Source organism: Pistacia vera, unplaced genomic scaffold, assembly GCF_008641045.1.
Source record: "Pistacia vera cultivar Batoury unplaced genomic scaffold, PisVer_v2 Contig334, whole genome shotgun sequence".
In the NCBI taxonomy this organism is placed as follows: Eukaryota; Viridiplantae; Streptophyta; class Magnoliopsida; order Sapindales; family Anacardiaceae; genus Pistacia; species Pistacia vera.
Genome location: NW_022196151.1, coordinates 33,676 through 48,548, shown reverse-complemented (window position 1 = coordinate 48,548; position 14,873 = coordinate 33,676). Strand labels below are relative to the sequence as shown.

General features: G+C 35.8%; 1 protein-coding gene across 1 annotated transcript; it reads right to left on the bottom strand.

Annotated features, from left to right (window-relative positions):
• Positions 1-2,342: 2,342 nt before the first annotated feature.
• LOC116137813 (zinc finger protein 8-like) lies at positions 2,343-2,987 on the bottom strand. The gene has a single exon (XM_031423513.1). It carries the CDS (start codon positions 2,985-2,987, stop codon positions 2,343-2,345), a length of 645 nt encoding a protein of 214 aa, XP_031279373.1.
• Between the last annotated feature and the right edge of the window lie 11,886 nt (positions 2,988-14,873).

The following is a 14,873-nucleotide window of genomic DNA, read 5'->3' as shown; positions in this document are numbered from 1 at the left end:
AAGAAAAAAGGCTCAATCCTCGTACGATGTTCCATACGGTGACGTAGAAGGACAAAGGAAACCCAAATGCATCCTTCTAAAACCCTAGTAAAACCCTCAAAAACTTTTTTGGGCGTGAACCCCCAAGGATCTGTGCCCAAAACTTCTCATCTTTAAGAAAAACTAAACCCCTTTCCTCACCACTATCCGAGGATACACACTGCAAAAGCCCACCGGATAGCCCACACCTGCCATTACCAAGCAAGTCGAACATAACTGTCAAATAATGGAAGAAAGCGAGAGAGAAACTCTTCTTGCCTCTTGGCGGCATGGGAAGAGTTTTATGTCGTAACGGATGGTGCGCATCAACGGAAGAAGGCAGGTTGACTTTTGTGAGAGTTTTGTTCTTCTTTCTGAGAATGTGAATTCTGTGGCAACAATCTGAAGCAAATTTGGGTTTTATAAGGGAAAAGAGACGGTTGGTTTCCTGAGCAAGCGATGTTTGGGCGGGACACGTTTCTCGCCATTGATTATGACCACATGTCATTAATCCGTGAGAAGAGTAACCCCCACGTTTCGTAAACACCAATCGATGTTTCCCTCCATTGGAATAACCAAACGATGGCACGATTACCCTCTTCCACATTAAATGTGCCCCTATCCGCATTTAATGCCCTGAAGGAGAATGTTGTTTCAGCATGGCTCGCATTAAATGCGCAGGGCTGGCACTTATTTTTGTAATAGACAAGCCTATCAGAATAAAGGATATTTTATTGGTTACGTGAACCGTTACGTGTAACGGATAACATCTGAAGAGGTCATTCGAATTAACACTCTTCGTCGCGCGTCAATTTCAAAGCAATGCGACTCCTCGCCTTTGATAAGAGATGTGATGAGACTTTTTCAGGTAGCGAGTTAGGGTCGAGACTCAGGGCCTGTTGATATGACACTGATTGTGATATGAATCAGGTCGCTGAACCAGCCATAAAAAACATTAGGTCGCTAATACAGTTCTCAGGGATCCATACAGCTTGATCGGTTTGATCAAGCGTCATCCAGGACAAACAAAGTCGCGGCCTAATCATGAAGTTCTCAAGGTTCAATCCTTAAACCTTGAAAACTGGGGGCTTCTGTTATGCTCAAAAACCAAGGTTGGCGTAGGCATGCATCAACAGAAACCAATCAAAGTTCATGAAGGTTTTCTGCCGTCTGGATGCAGCCATGTCCCGCAAGGACGTGAGGGGTAAGGCCATCGTCAGTAAGGCAGGTGAACGCCAAACCTACGAGTGGCTAGGAATTGTCCACCTGCTGAAGCCCTACGCAATTTAAGGAAATCTTTCGTGCAGATAACCAATGGGAAACGGGTTAGGAATTGTACCACACCTGCCCGCTCGCAAAATCATGATTACCAGCTTGAATCCTCCAACTATAAATAGAGGGCTCTCCTCTATTTTACAGGATTGACTCATCCACCACTTAAAAACATATACTCTCTCTCTCTACATTTATTTTATTTTCTATATAGTAACTTAGCTCACCGAGTGCGACCTGATTGTAATCAACCATTAATATAACCACAGTGGATGTAGGATTTGCCTTAGAGCATCCGAACCACTTTAAAGATTGCTACTCGCTCCATATTTCCTTTTTGCACTTCCATATCACATGTGATTTCTAAATCCGTTTAGCATTTCACACGTGCGAATAGTTGGTGTCAAAATCAAGCATCAACATTTTTAAACATACAAACTCTTCATTTATCATAGGCTATATATATTAGCTGTAATCAAGGACGGTATAGCACTATAGTTATTGCTTTCTTATTTTTTCATAAGAAACTATTCTGTCATTGCCACTGTTTGTTTCATGATATGCAGGAAGAGAATGCGCATCCCAGATTAATTGCTTTATGTGTGGCCTGTACATTTCATAAAATACTGACTGCTTTAAAAATATCCTGAATAATATAATAGCGCGGATACAATGTCGATGAATCCAGCAAAGTCAATTATGTCAAGATGTACTTGATTCCTTTAACTGTGGTTCATCAATCATGTTATTTATTCCTAGAGTTTAGGCTAAGATTAATATATATATAGTATATTCTTCTTGAGGACAAAAATAAAAACACTTCTAGAAATTAGATTGTAATATATAATGGTATCTAAAAAAAAAGCAAAGGGCAACCAATAACTCAATCTCTCTTTTTTTTTTTTTTTTCTTTTGTGATTTATATTTTAATATAATAATACTCGAACTCATATAAAGTTACCTCATCAAAGAAAATAAAGACGACAAATTTAATGCACTATATGTGTGTGACATGAACTCTTAAATATAAAATGAAACAATTAATAAATAAATTAAAGCTTAAGGGACAAATCAAGTGCTGATGAATCCTCGTTGTCACAACTCTTTGATGTTGAAGGATCACCTTGTCGATGATAATCACCATTTTTAGACCAATTTAGAGCTTGAAATTTTGTTGAACCACCACTAAATCTTGGAAATGGCGGCCTAGAATTAATACCAATTAATCCACCATTATTATTCATCATCCTTAGCCTTTCAATGGATGATTGTGGAGTATTATTATTGGTCATGCCAAGGCCAAACCGATTATATCCTGATGACAATGAAGACGGCCATGGAAATGCAGGTTTATTGATCAATGAAGCATAAAATGGATGTGGAGAAACAGTTGGATAATAAGGATAAGAGAATAATTTTGGAGATCCAAAAGTACCCAGTTGATGATGATGCTCTTCATTGATTTCTTTTTGTTTTTTCGCCAATGCTCGCTCTTGCTTGTGTGCATTTTGATGCCCTCCCAGAGCTTGTGACGTTGAGAACTCTCTTTCGCAGAAATTGCATGAGAAAACCTTAGTTTCTGATTGCTCATTTTCTTGCTTATAATCACTCTCATGATTTGAAAGCTTCAAGTCTAGCAAAACACTATTAGAACTTGATAAAGCTTTAACAAGTTGATGATCTTCTTTCATGTTCATCTTCTTAGATTAAACCTGGTTTGTGACTTTGTGTTTTGGGAGAATATAATAATTTTGGAGATGCAGGTTCAATTTATATACTAAGAATTATATAACTTTTTCCACTTATGGAAAGAAATCTCATTTTATAGTTATTGTATGCATCAAATTTGGCTAGGATTAAAGTGATGATGACTAAGGTTTAACTTGTTCTAGAATTTTTTATATGATAAGGCTTGCCTTTGGCTAGGATTAAAGTGATGATGACTAAGGTTTAATTTGTTCTAGAATTTTTTATATGATAAGGCTTGCCCTATTGTTTTTCCAAAAATGTATTATTCAAAGTACAATATGAACATGTTAAATAAATACTCATATATATAAAGAATCTATAATTATTTGCTGCCAATTTACTTGATTTCATAAATGGAAGCATGATTAATTATTTAATGATTTATGAAAATTAAAAATTATATGTATTCAACATCTAATGATTTATTGGTGAAGCCTTTGTTCTTCTTTCATTCATAGAAATAATATTTAAGTTACTAACAACCTAATACAAGACATAAACAATTGGTATGCTTAACATCAATTGTCTGTCATTTCTATTCTGAATTTATGCATTGATCTTTGATTCTTAAAGGAGAAAGTTTTTGGTGTATCCGATGTGTTGTTTATAGATTTATATTTGTTTCTATAAAGGAAAGAGTCTTTTGTGTATCCGATGATGATAGTGTTACTGTAAATAATAGAACTTAATGATGGTGTAATTGTTAAATAAAACATATAAAAGGAATTGTTTTACAGATAGAAGGTTGATTTTAAGGAATTTTCTGAACATGCCTAGAGTTGTGATATGATTAGTTTTAACATTAAGATATTTTGTTGAAATAAAATAAAGCATCACTAAAAAAGATATTAAATGTTTGATAAATTAAGGAAGCAATTTAAAGAATTATATCAAATTACATGTGAATAATATATCAATTATTCTTTTTAAAAACTTCAAAATCTACATAATGAATTAATGATAAACATGTTCCAATAATATTGACTTTGGAATTTAATTAATAATATAGTTAAGTAAATTACATGTCATTATTTTGAACAAAAACATATTCCAAACTTTGTAGCTACCATGTAAAGCATAAAAATTCTTGATATTCCATATCTTCTAAATGGAAAATGCAAAGTAAACCCAACCAACAAAATTACCAAAACAAAAACAAATATAATTATTTAAAGACTATATAGCTTGCTTTCTTTAATAGACAAATATAGTTTAATTTAAAGTTTTCATGTATAGACATAAAACCACAAAATTTGATTGATTTCAATTAGTGGATGCATGTTAATTAATATTATGAGCTGGCATTTTTAAGTTGTGCATTGGCAATATATTTAACAGATATAATTTAATTATTCTAAAAAAAGTTTAAACATACTTTGAATCTTTTAACTAATTTTAAATACTTTGCATTACAGATCTCTTAAAATTTGCATGTATGGTCAAGATTTAATATGTATACATTAACTGATCTAAAATTGAATTACTTCTTAATTTTTAGCTTAATTGAAGATATTCTATATGTATACATTAATTGATCTAAAATTGAATTACTTCTTAATTTTTATCTTAATTGAAGATATTCTACTAGTTTTATATCTTCTGTTCATACATATAAATTTGATGAGTTGGCCTTTTGTCGTTTTGTACAATGTTTTTAAAACAACCCGGGTCTTGACTCGGTCAAGGGGTCGGTCCCTGACAGGTTATTCGCAAGTATACGAAATCGCGCAAGTAATAAAGCTCGAGTAAACGAATGTTGAATCCCAAGGAAACTACCTACCAAGTACTAAACTAGTTTATTTTGTTCTATTTGACGAAACAAAATTTTAAGAATGAATTTAATGAAAAAGATAACAAACTAAAAATTAAAATAAAGCAGAATTTTATGAATAATTTGGTAAATAGACTAATATAACTAAATCTAGGGCACATATTTCATACCAATTTAATCATATGCATTGACAATTATTGCTAACCTAATTAAGTTTATGCTAAAGGTCAAACTCCCTGATATTCCACTAACTTTCTCTCAAACAATTAGCGAATTAACACTTAAGCATGCAACAACCCAAAATATCTTTAAGTTGAATTTAGGAGCTAAGAGATCATTAAGTTCTTTGAAATTTACCAGAGCCTCATAGATCGCGTTAACCTATCTCTAGCATTCACTCAATCTATGGTTTTATTACCTTAGACAAATCAGGTCTCATCTCTCGATCTTAACGCAACCCATGATTTCTTTTCGACAGTCATATAATCCCATTTGCATAATTCCAAATCTTCACAATGCTTTTCAATGCCCACTTTTCTTTTCTTTTCTTTCTCCTTTTTTTTTTTTTTTTCTCACAACCCCCAACCAGCTTTTTGCTAGTCTCTAGCAAACTAAGTGATAAAATAAGTCTCTAAGCTTGAAAATAAACCAACCAATTAAAACCTATATCTAAACTATCCTAAATCACTTTCGTAAATTGATACAATTGCATTTAGCGTGTGCAACAAGCCTTTAAACCCCTAGGCGGCCCTAGTTGGACGAGTTGTAGTCTCGTGAGGGTTTCCAGCGATGATGCCCACAAACATCCACACCAGACTTAACCTGAACTCCAAAAATAGAAATAAACATAAAAAGAACTAAAACTAACAAAAAATCTTGGATCAACTCATAAAGGTGTCTCAAAAATAGCATATACACAAAACAAATAGAATAATTAAAAATCACCTAAACTCACAGACAATGCAAACATCAATTCCATTTTCGTTATCGACCCTAGAACATCCATACAACCACAAACCATTAGTCTACAAACACGGATGGTATTATGCAAAACATTCATGAACAAAATTTTGATCTCAGTATTCAGGTTATGACTTATATGTGAATCATGGAATCAAACTCCATAGGCTCACTTTTCAAACCACTCTCCACTAATGTAGAATTTCACATTACCTTGAATCAATAGGTCTTTGTAAAGGTTGTAACGTTAGGCTAGGGTATGAGTTCATGAAGGAACAAAAAGGGAAACTAACAAAAATCAAATTAAGAGACTTAATTTTCATTCATTCCTATTACTATCATACAAAAAACACTTCCCTTTTTCACTTAGTAGCTTCCCAACCTTTATCGAGCTATTTCTTTTCAATAGTCATAGAATCCCATTTGCATAATTCCAAATCTTCACAATGCATTTCAATGCCCACTTTTCTTTTCTTTCCCTTTTTCTTTCTTTTTTTTTTTTTTTTTTTAACAACAATAAAAAGAAGAAAGTAGAAAACACACACTCATAGCCCCACTGATCTTACAAACACTCCACAACCCCCAACCAATTTCTTCGCAAAATCTGGGTTGTGGCAAAACTACACTTCATCACCAATACTCGTACTAAGCTTAAATAACAATTAAGTCTCTTAATGATAAAATGGGTAGGATTTTGTTTTAGGCTCATAATCAGGGTAGGGTAAAAATTAAGTTCAAAGAAAGAAAAACAAGGCTAAATTATGTTTAAAAGGCTCAAAGGGTTATCTGGTGACGATAATAAGAAGGGTCGGCTTGAAAGGCTCAATCGGTCTAGAAACAGCCTAAATCATTTCCTAAGTAATGTGAACTCTAGCATTTCGCCTTGAGTGGTTGTCAAATGAGTTCTAGAATTTGTGAGATCGCAAACAATGTTCATGGAAACTTTAGACATAAAACGTCTCTAAATAGGTAAACTTAACCACTTCCAATCCACAAACCGCTAGGGTCTCAAACTAAATGTCATTAACATTTACAATCATCCGTAATTAAAGGTAAAAATTAATGCCCTCTACTTGCTAAATGTTATTGCAATTACATTCCTATCATAGACATATAAATTAATTCAAGAGAAAAAACTCACAAAATAAAACAAAACAAAACTGCTCTCTAAATCCATAGCCATAAAAAAAAATTCTGCTCAAATTAAATTCCTATATAAATTAATCCAAGAGAAAAAATAAAACAAAACAAAACAAACTGCTCTCTAAATCCATATCCATAAAAAAAAATTCTGCTCAAATTAATTTCCTACCCCCAATCGTAAAGTCGACATTGTCCTCAATGCTAAGAGTAGGAAAAAGGAAAGAAAACGTTACCACATTCCTCAATGTGAAAAAGTTGTCCAGTTCGTATGCGCCAAATTTGTTCTATAAAAAACACACTAAACGGACCTTGTCGGCCATCATTGTTATGCAGAAAAAAATTAATGGATATAGAGAGCATCAACAAACCAGAAATAAAGATGAAATAACAATTCACAAGGACTTAATGAACAAACAGCAACAAAATGCAAGTACATAAAAAGAAATAAACTACACTGACAATTGCAAACAAAAACACAACTTAAACTTCAGGGCTCCAATAGTGGCACACTCCCTACTCCTCCATACTCTCCTCAGAATCATCATCAGGAGCATCGCCATCCTCCTCATCTGATGTGTACACAAAATCAGTCCATTCACACCCTAACGCTGCTACTCCAACATGAGCAAGTTGCAACCTTTGCATCTCATATTACACCCTCATTTGCCAACTCATCCACGTCATCCAGGCTTCTTGGCGATTCTGTTGCTTTCTCAACTTATCTATATCTTCATTCAACTTCATAATTGATCTTTTTGGGATAGCTTCCTCGATAAAGAGGCTTTGGTCTTGGATACTTCCACTCTGCCCCCACTGGTGAGATTTTGCATAAATTGCATTGTAAGACATACTTCTTGCGGGATTAAAACTTCTTCAGAATTCAAAGGCACCTGAGCTTGCTTACATAATTCAGTAATCAATTGAGGGAAGTAAAAACCAGTCTTGTTATGCTTTGCTAAATGGAGAATCTCATGAAAAATAATGGCACCCACATTCATCCTCATCTTGTGGTGGATAGCATACATCAAAATCGCCCTAGCTTTGCTAACAATGCTTATGTGCTTTGAGGGCATCAATCTAGAGCAAACAAAATATAACCACATGCGCGAAATTGTGTCCAAAAACTTACTTTCAAAACGGATGTGTTCCCCAGCCACAATAAACCATGTAGCTTTCCCTTCCGTCAGAAAATTAATTACTGCATCATAATTCACTTCTTGCTTGTATGCGGCATAGGCATCCTTATCTATCTCAACTTACGGCAGCCCATAAAACTCATTAATAATGGCTGCAACAAATACCACTTCCTTACCTCTTACCATTGTCCTTCCGTCAACACTATCAGGAACGTTGGCATAAAACTCTTTTACTACAGAGGCAACAGCAGGAGCCGGAGGTTCTTTGCAAAATGTCTGCCAACCCAGAGCCTGAATTACACTAGTGATCCCCCTAATATCCTCTGTAAACACCAGCCCTCTTTCTTCAATAAATCCACCAGGTTTCTTTGCAAAATTTTCATATCTCTCCTTGGCAGCCTGACTAAAAAACCAGACATCATTGGAGGCCTGCCCTTTTCCTTTTTCTCTCCTATCACCTCCTAGCTTTCTCTTGGGTGCCATTATAACAATTTCCCACTCAACCAATACAATCAATTAAACACAATTTCAACACCCACGTAAAGCACCACAAACTCCCTTCTTCAATTACAATTTCTCTTATTCAATCAAAGCAACCAATAAACATCAACAACACCCAATTTCAATCACAAAGCTCTTCAAGCATAACACAATACTCCCACAAAATTCTAATCAAGTGCTTCCAATCTTCAACAACCAAAAACACAATGCAAAATGGGTGAGAAACACTTACTTGAACCTGATTATGTGCAAATGTGCCTTGAATTGGTATGGATTGGCTCAATTTCAAAAACCCCCAATCTTTGAACCCTAACTTTGATTTTTTTTTTTTTTAGAATCCCAAATTGCTTCCTTAATCTGTGAAATGTGAGTTGAAATTGAGTGTGTTAGTGAGCAATTGAGGAAAAAAAATGAAGATGGGTTGAAGGAATTATGAATGGAAATGATGGTTAGAGATTTGTATAGAGAGGAAGAGAAAAGGTGGGGAAAGGTCTGTATAGAGAGGAAGAAAAATGTGATGAGAGAAGGAAAAATGTGGGAGAGTGCTGATATAAACGCGATATTGCGTTCGATTTGTTCGCTCGTTGTGGCGACGGTATTTGTCACCGCGGCGAGCGTGCTTTTCGTAGTGGGTGTGCGCGAGAGTAACGCTCGCTGCAGCGACTGTAACGTTGCGCCGTGGTGAGCGTGATGCTCCTTGTTTACGTGCACTCAAGTGATGCTCGCTGCAGCGATAGAAAAGTATCGCCGTGGTGAGCGTGATTTTTGTTTGATTTTTCAGCGCACGATCGCTGCAGTGATTGAGTGTTTGGCGGTAGTGAGCATGATGTTGAAGTGGCTGGGTAACCACTGACTGTATTTGCTAATGACCTAAAAAGAATAAAATCAAACATCTGAATTAATGAAACAATAATAAAAAAATAACTCAAAATTAAAATATTTTAAAAAAAATTAAAATAAACTAAAAAAAAAACAAAAACAAAAACGTAATCAAAATCTTGGGTTGCCTCCCAAGGAGTGCTTGTTTACAATCTCAAGCTCGACTCCTTTCTGTCGTCAATGAGGATTTTGAAGAAGGATTGAAACCTTCTTGTCTTCATTCCCATTCTCAATATAAGGTTTCAATCTTTGGCCGTTGACTTTGAATGTTCCTTTCGTCAGGTGGTGAACCTCTATCGCCCCATGTGGAAACACGCGATGAACTATGAACGGGCCAGACCATCTTGAGCGTAATTTTCCTGGGAAAAGTCGTAGTCTTGAGTTAAACAACAACACTTTGTCTCCCTCCTTGAATTCCTTGTTCACGATATGTTTGTCGTGCCACCGCTTAGTCTTTTCTTTGTAGATTTGGGCATTCTCATATGCGTTATTGTGGAACTCTTCCATCTCATTGAGTTGCCATAATCGTTTTGCTCCTACGACTTGTTGATCGAAGTTCAGAAACTTCACTGCCCAATATGACCTGTGTTCTAACTCTACTAGCAAGTGACAAGCTTTTCCATAAACCATCCTATAGGGCGACATTCCTATTGGTGTTTTGAATGCCGTCCTATATGCCCATAATGCATCATCAAGCTTGGTTGCCCAATCCTTTCGAGAGGTGCTTACTATCTTTTCCAAGATTCGTTTCAGCTCCCTATTGGACACCTATACTTGGCCACTGGTTTGACAGTGATATGGGGTAGCAACACGATGTATAACCCCATACTTGCTTAACAATGTTGCGAATTGACAATTGCAGAAGTGAGAACCACCATCACTGATAATGGCCATTGGCGTGCCAAAGCTTGAGAATATATTCTTTTTTAAGAACTTGACAACTACGCGATCATCATTTGTTGGCAACGCTGTAGCTTCCACCCACTTCGAAACATAATCTACAGCAACCAAAATAAAACGGTTAGAAAACGAGGAAAGGAAAGGTCTCATAAAATCTATTCCCCACACGTCAAACAATTCTACTTCTAGGATATTATATAGAGGCATGGCATTTCTCCTAGATATGTTCCCAACTCGTTGACATTCTGACAGGCTCTTCGCAAGTGTACGAAATAGCATAAAAAGCTCGAGTAAACGAGTGTCGAATCCCAAGGGAACTACCTACCAAGTACCAAACTAGTCTATTTTGTTACTATTTGATGAAAATGAATTTTAAGAATGAATTTAATGAAAAAGATAACAAACTAAAAACTAAACAAAAGCAGAATTTTATGAATAATTTGGTAAATAGATCAATATGACTAAACCTAGGGCACAAATTTCACACCAATTTAATCCTACGCATTGACAATTATTGCTAACCTAATTAAGCTTATTCTAAAGGCCAAACTCCCTGATATTTCACCAACTTTCTCTCAAACAATTAGCGAATTAACCCTTAAGCAGCAACCTAAAATATCTCTAAGTTGGATTTAGGAGCTAAGAGATCATTATGTTCTATGGAATGTACCAGAGCCTCATAAATCGCTGTAACCTATCTCTAGCGTTCGCTCAATCTATAGTTTTATTACCTTAGACAAATCAGGTTTCATCTCTCGATCTCAACCCAACCCATGATATCATTCAACACTCAGAACCTTAAGAATTGAAAGCATTACACACAATAATAAAACTTAGAATTAATGCTCAATAAGAATTAACAACAAATGAGTCAACACATATTCATAAATTGGGCTACATCTTTAGCCCTAGAAAAGGGATTTAATTCATAATTGTAGTAATAAAAACAACCATTGTATCCAATAACATGAGTTCAAGAAACAAAAATATAATAACTTCTCTAATTGGCGAACGAGAACTACAAGAATTCCGATCTCCAAAATAGTAGCCGTCCTTTGTCTTTCTCTCCTCTCCCCAAAAACTACTTAAAGACCCTTATTTATAGTGCTAGGGTTTGGAGGTTACTTAGGAAAGAATTAAATGCTTAACCTATTCAGATTCGGACTAGAAGAATGCAATAACCCAAATAGGCCCGTGGCCCATCGCTGCGGCCATTGTTCTTTCTGTCCAATGAGTCCGTGATCTCCAGAATTTGGTAAACTCATCAACACAAACTTTTTAGCTCTCTGAATAAGCTTTCCAACGCAACAAGGATCGTTGAATTCAGATTTCTACAGCTCAAGTTATGACAGAAACATCGAAGCATGCTCATCTTGAAGGATTTCCAGATTTTACGTTGTATCTTATACGCGTCACAACTTTCTCGTTTCAACTCCGATTCTTACACCATTTGTTCCTACGCATCATGAATTCCATTGTCATTATTCTTTTTCCTTCAAATATCAGTTTGAACCTGAAAATACTCAAAATACACCCATGATCCTGTAAAAGGTATTTATGAAAGAATTAATTCAAATTCCACAATTTAAACACATTTTTCCATAAATAATCCAATTAAATCACTAAAAAAATATATAATTTCAAGCTCTTATCACATTCATCACAACTCATAACAAAACTAAAAGCATCTTTGAAAAGAGGGGGCCAGAAAAATCCTGATTGAAGAACTTTAGCGGTGGTCTTTGTCGAACCAAAATGACCACCAACTTCCATTGAATGACAATGACGAAGAATATTCGTCATCTCTTCCTTTGGCACACATCTTTTTATCATTTGATCGGCGCAATGCTTGTACAAAAATGGATCCTCCCAAAAGTAGTACTTTAAATCGGAAAAAAGTTTCTTTCGTCTTTGGGAGTATTCCAGGGGGCATAACTTTCCACGCCAAATAGTTAGCAATATCTGCAAACCACGGCCCTTCTTGAATAGCAAACAATTTCTCATCTGGGAAGTATTCGTTGATTGGCTTTTCTTACTCTCGATCTTCTTCATTGGACTCTAATCGAGATAGATGATCAGCTACTTGATTTTTCGTTCCTTTCTTGTCCTTAATTTCCAATTCAAATTCCTGTAGGAGCAATACCCATCACAATAATCTTGGCTTGGAATCCCGTTTTGCTAGGAGGTACTTCAATGCAGCATGGTCAGTGTACACAATAACCTTGGTACCTAGCAAATAAGAACGAAATTTATCAATAAAGAATACTACTACTAAAAATTCCTTTTCAGTAGTGGCATAATTTAATTGTGGTCTCGTTAAAGTCTTGCTAGCATAATAAATCACATGCAAAAACCTTACTTTTTCGTTGTCCTAAAACAGCCCCTAAAGCGTAATCACTTGCATCACACATGAGTTCAAAAGGTAGTTCCCAATCGGGCATAACAATAATAGGAGCAGAGATTAATTTTGCTTTCAAACACTTAAATACATCTAAACACTCTTGACTAAAATTAAAAGGAACATCCTTAGCTAATAAATCACAGAAAGGTTTAGAGATTTTAGAGAAATCCTATATGAATCTCCTATAAAAACCCGCATGCCCAAGGAAACTTCTAACAGCCTTCACTGAATTGGGAGGTGGTAGTTTCTCAATGACTTCAATCTTCGCTCGATCCACTTCAATTCCATTCGCGGATATCCGATGACCTAACACAATCCCATCTCGTACCATAAAATGGCATTTTTCCCAATTTAACACCAGGTTAGTGTCAACACATCTCTGCAAAACATTAGATAGGTTAGTCAAACAAACATCAAAAGAATCACCAAAAACAGAAAAATCGTCCATGAAAACTTCAATGCACTTCTCAACCATATCAGAGAATATTGAGATCATGCAATGTTGAAAAGTTGTAGGAGCGTTGCACAAGCCAAAAGGCATTCTTTGATAGGCAAATGTTCCGTATGGGCACGTGAAAGTCGTTTTCTCTTGATCTTCTAGCGCTATAGCAATTTGATTGTAGCCTGAATATCCGTCTAGGAAACAATAGAACTCATGGCCAGCTAACCTCTCTAACATTTGATCGATGAATGCCAATGGAAAATGGTCCTTATGAGTCGCGGAATTTATTTTGCGATAGTTGATACATACTCTCCATCCGGTGACTATTCGTGTTGGAATCAGCTCTTTGTTATCGTTACGGACCACTATCATTCCTTCCTTCTTTGGCACCACTTGGACTGGACTTACCCATGCACTATCCGAAATTGGATATATAATTCATGCATCTAAGAGCTTCAATACCTCCTTCTTGACCACTTCTTGCATTGATGGATTCAATCTTCTTTGTGGTTGGATGGTAGGCTTATAGCTCTCCTCCATTAGGATCTTGTGTGTGCAAATTGAAGGACTGATACCTTTTATATCCGCAATTGTCCATCCAATGGCCTTCTTGTATTTCCTCAATATGCGCAACAACTTTTCTTCCTCTACAACATTCAAAGAAGCATTAATAATGATTGGAAAAAATTTACCCTCTTCTAAAAATGCATACCTTAAATGAGATGGTAGTTGCTTGAGCTCAAGTGTAGGTGGCTTTGTGATTGGTGAAATGGACTGAGACACCATGGCTCCAATTTCTTTGATCGATTTAGCTTCAGGACGAACCGAGGGTGGTAAAGCATTTAAGTACCTTAAACACTCTCTTATCTCTTCACTATCAACTTCATCTTCATGATCTCTAGAATTCATCAAACAATTCTCTAAGGGGGAAATAGGGTAGCTTTCTTCAAAATTCTGCTCCACTATGGTGTCGAGAACATTAATCTTACAACATGTGTCTAATTCAAATAGGTGCTTCATAGATTCAAAAACATCAAATTCTACTTGCTCATCTTTTACCCTTAAGATTAATTTCCCTTGGTGGACATCTATCAATGTTCTACCCGTGGCTACAAAAGGTCGTCCTAAAATTAAAGGTATTTCCCTATCTTCCTCCATGTCTAACACTATGAAATCTACTGAGAAAATAAGTTTGTCTACCTTAATCAAGACGTCTTCTACCACCCCCCTAGGATATGTTATTGATCGATCAGCTAATTGGAGAGACACGGTGGTTGGCTTCACTTCTCCTAATCCAAGTTTCCTGTAAATGGAAAACGGCATTAAATTTATACTTGCCCTTAAATCACATAAAACCTTATCAAAATAACAACTACCAATAATACAAGGGATAGTAAAACTCCCTGAATTTCGTAGTTAAGGTGGTAGTTTCTTTTGAATCAGCGCGTTACATTCCTCCGTTAACATAACTTTCTCGTGTTCCTCAAAGTTTCTCTTATGCGTGAAGATCTCCTTCAAAAACTTCGCACATTCCGGCATCTATTCTAGCATATCAACAAAAGGGATATTAATATGTAAACTTTGAAACATATCAATAAACTTACCGAATTGCTTGTCAAGCTTCTGATTTTTCAAACGTTGTGGGTACGGAAGGTTTACATGGCTTAAAGAAAGTTTTTGCTCAGATTCACACTCGCCGTG

Excerpts from the sequence above, each read along its gene's own strand:
- LOC116137813 (XM_031423513.1), bottom strand. The coding sequence starts at position 2,987 with ATGAACATGAAAGAAGATCATCAACTTGTTAAAGCTTTATCAAGTTCT.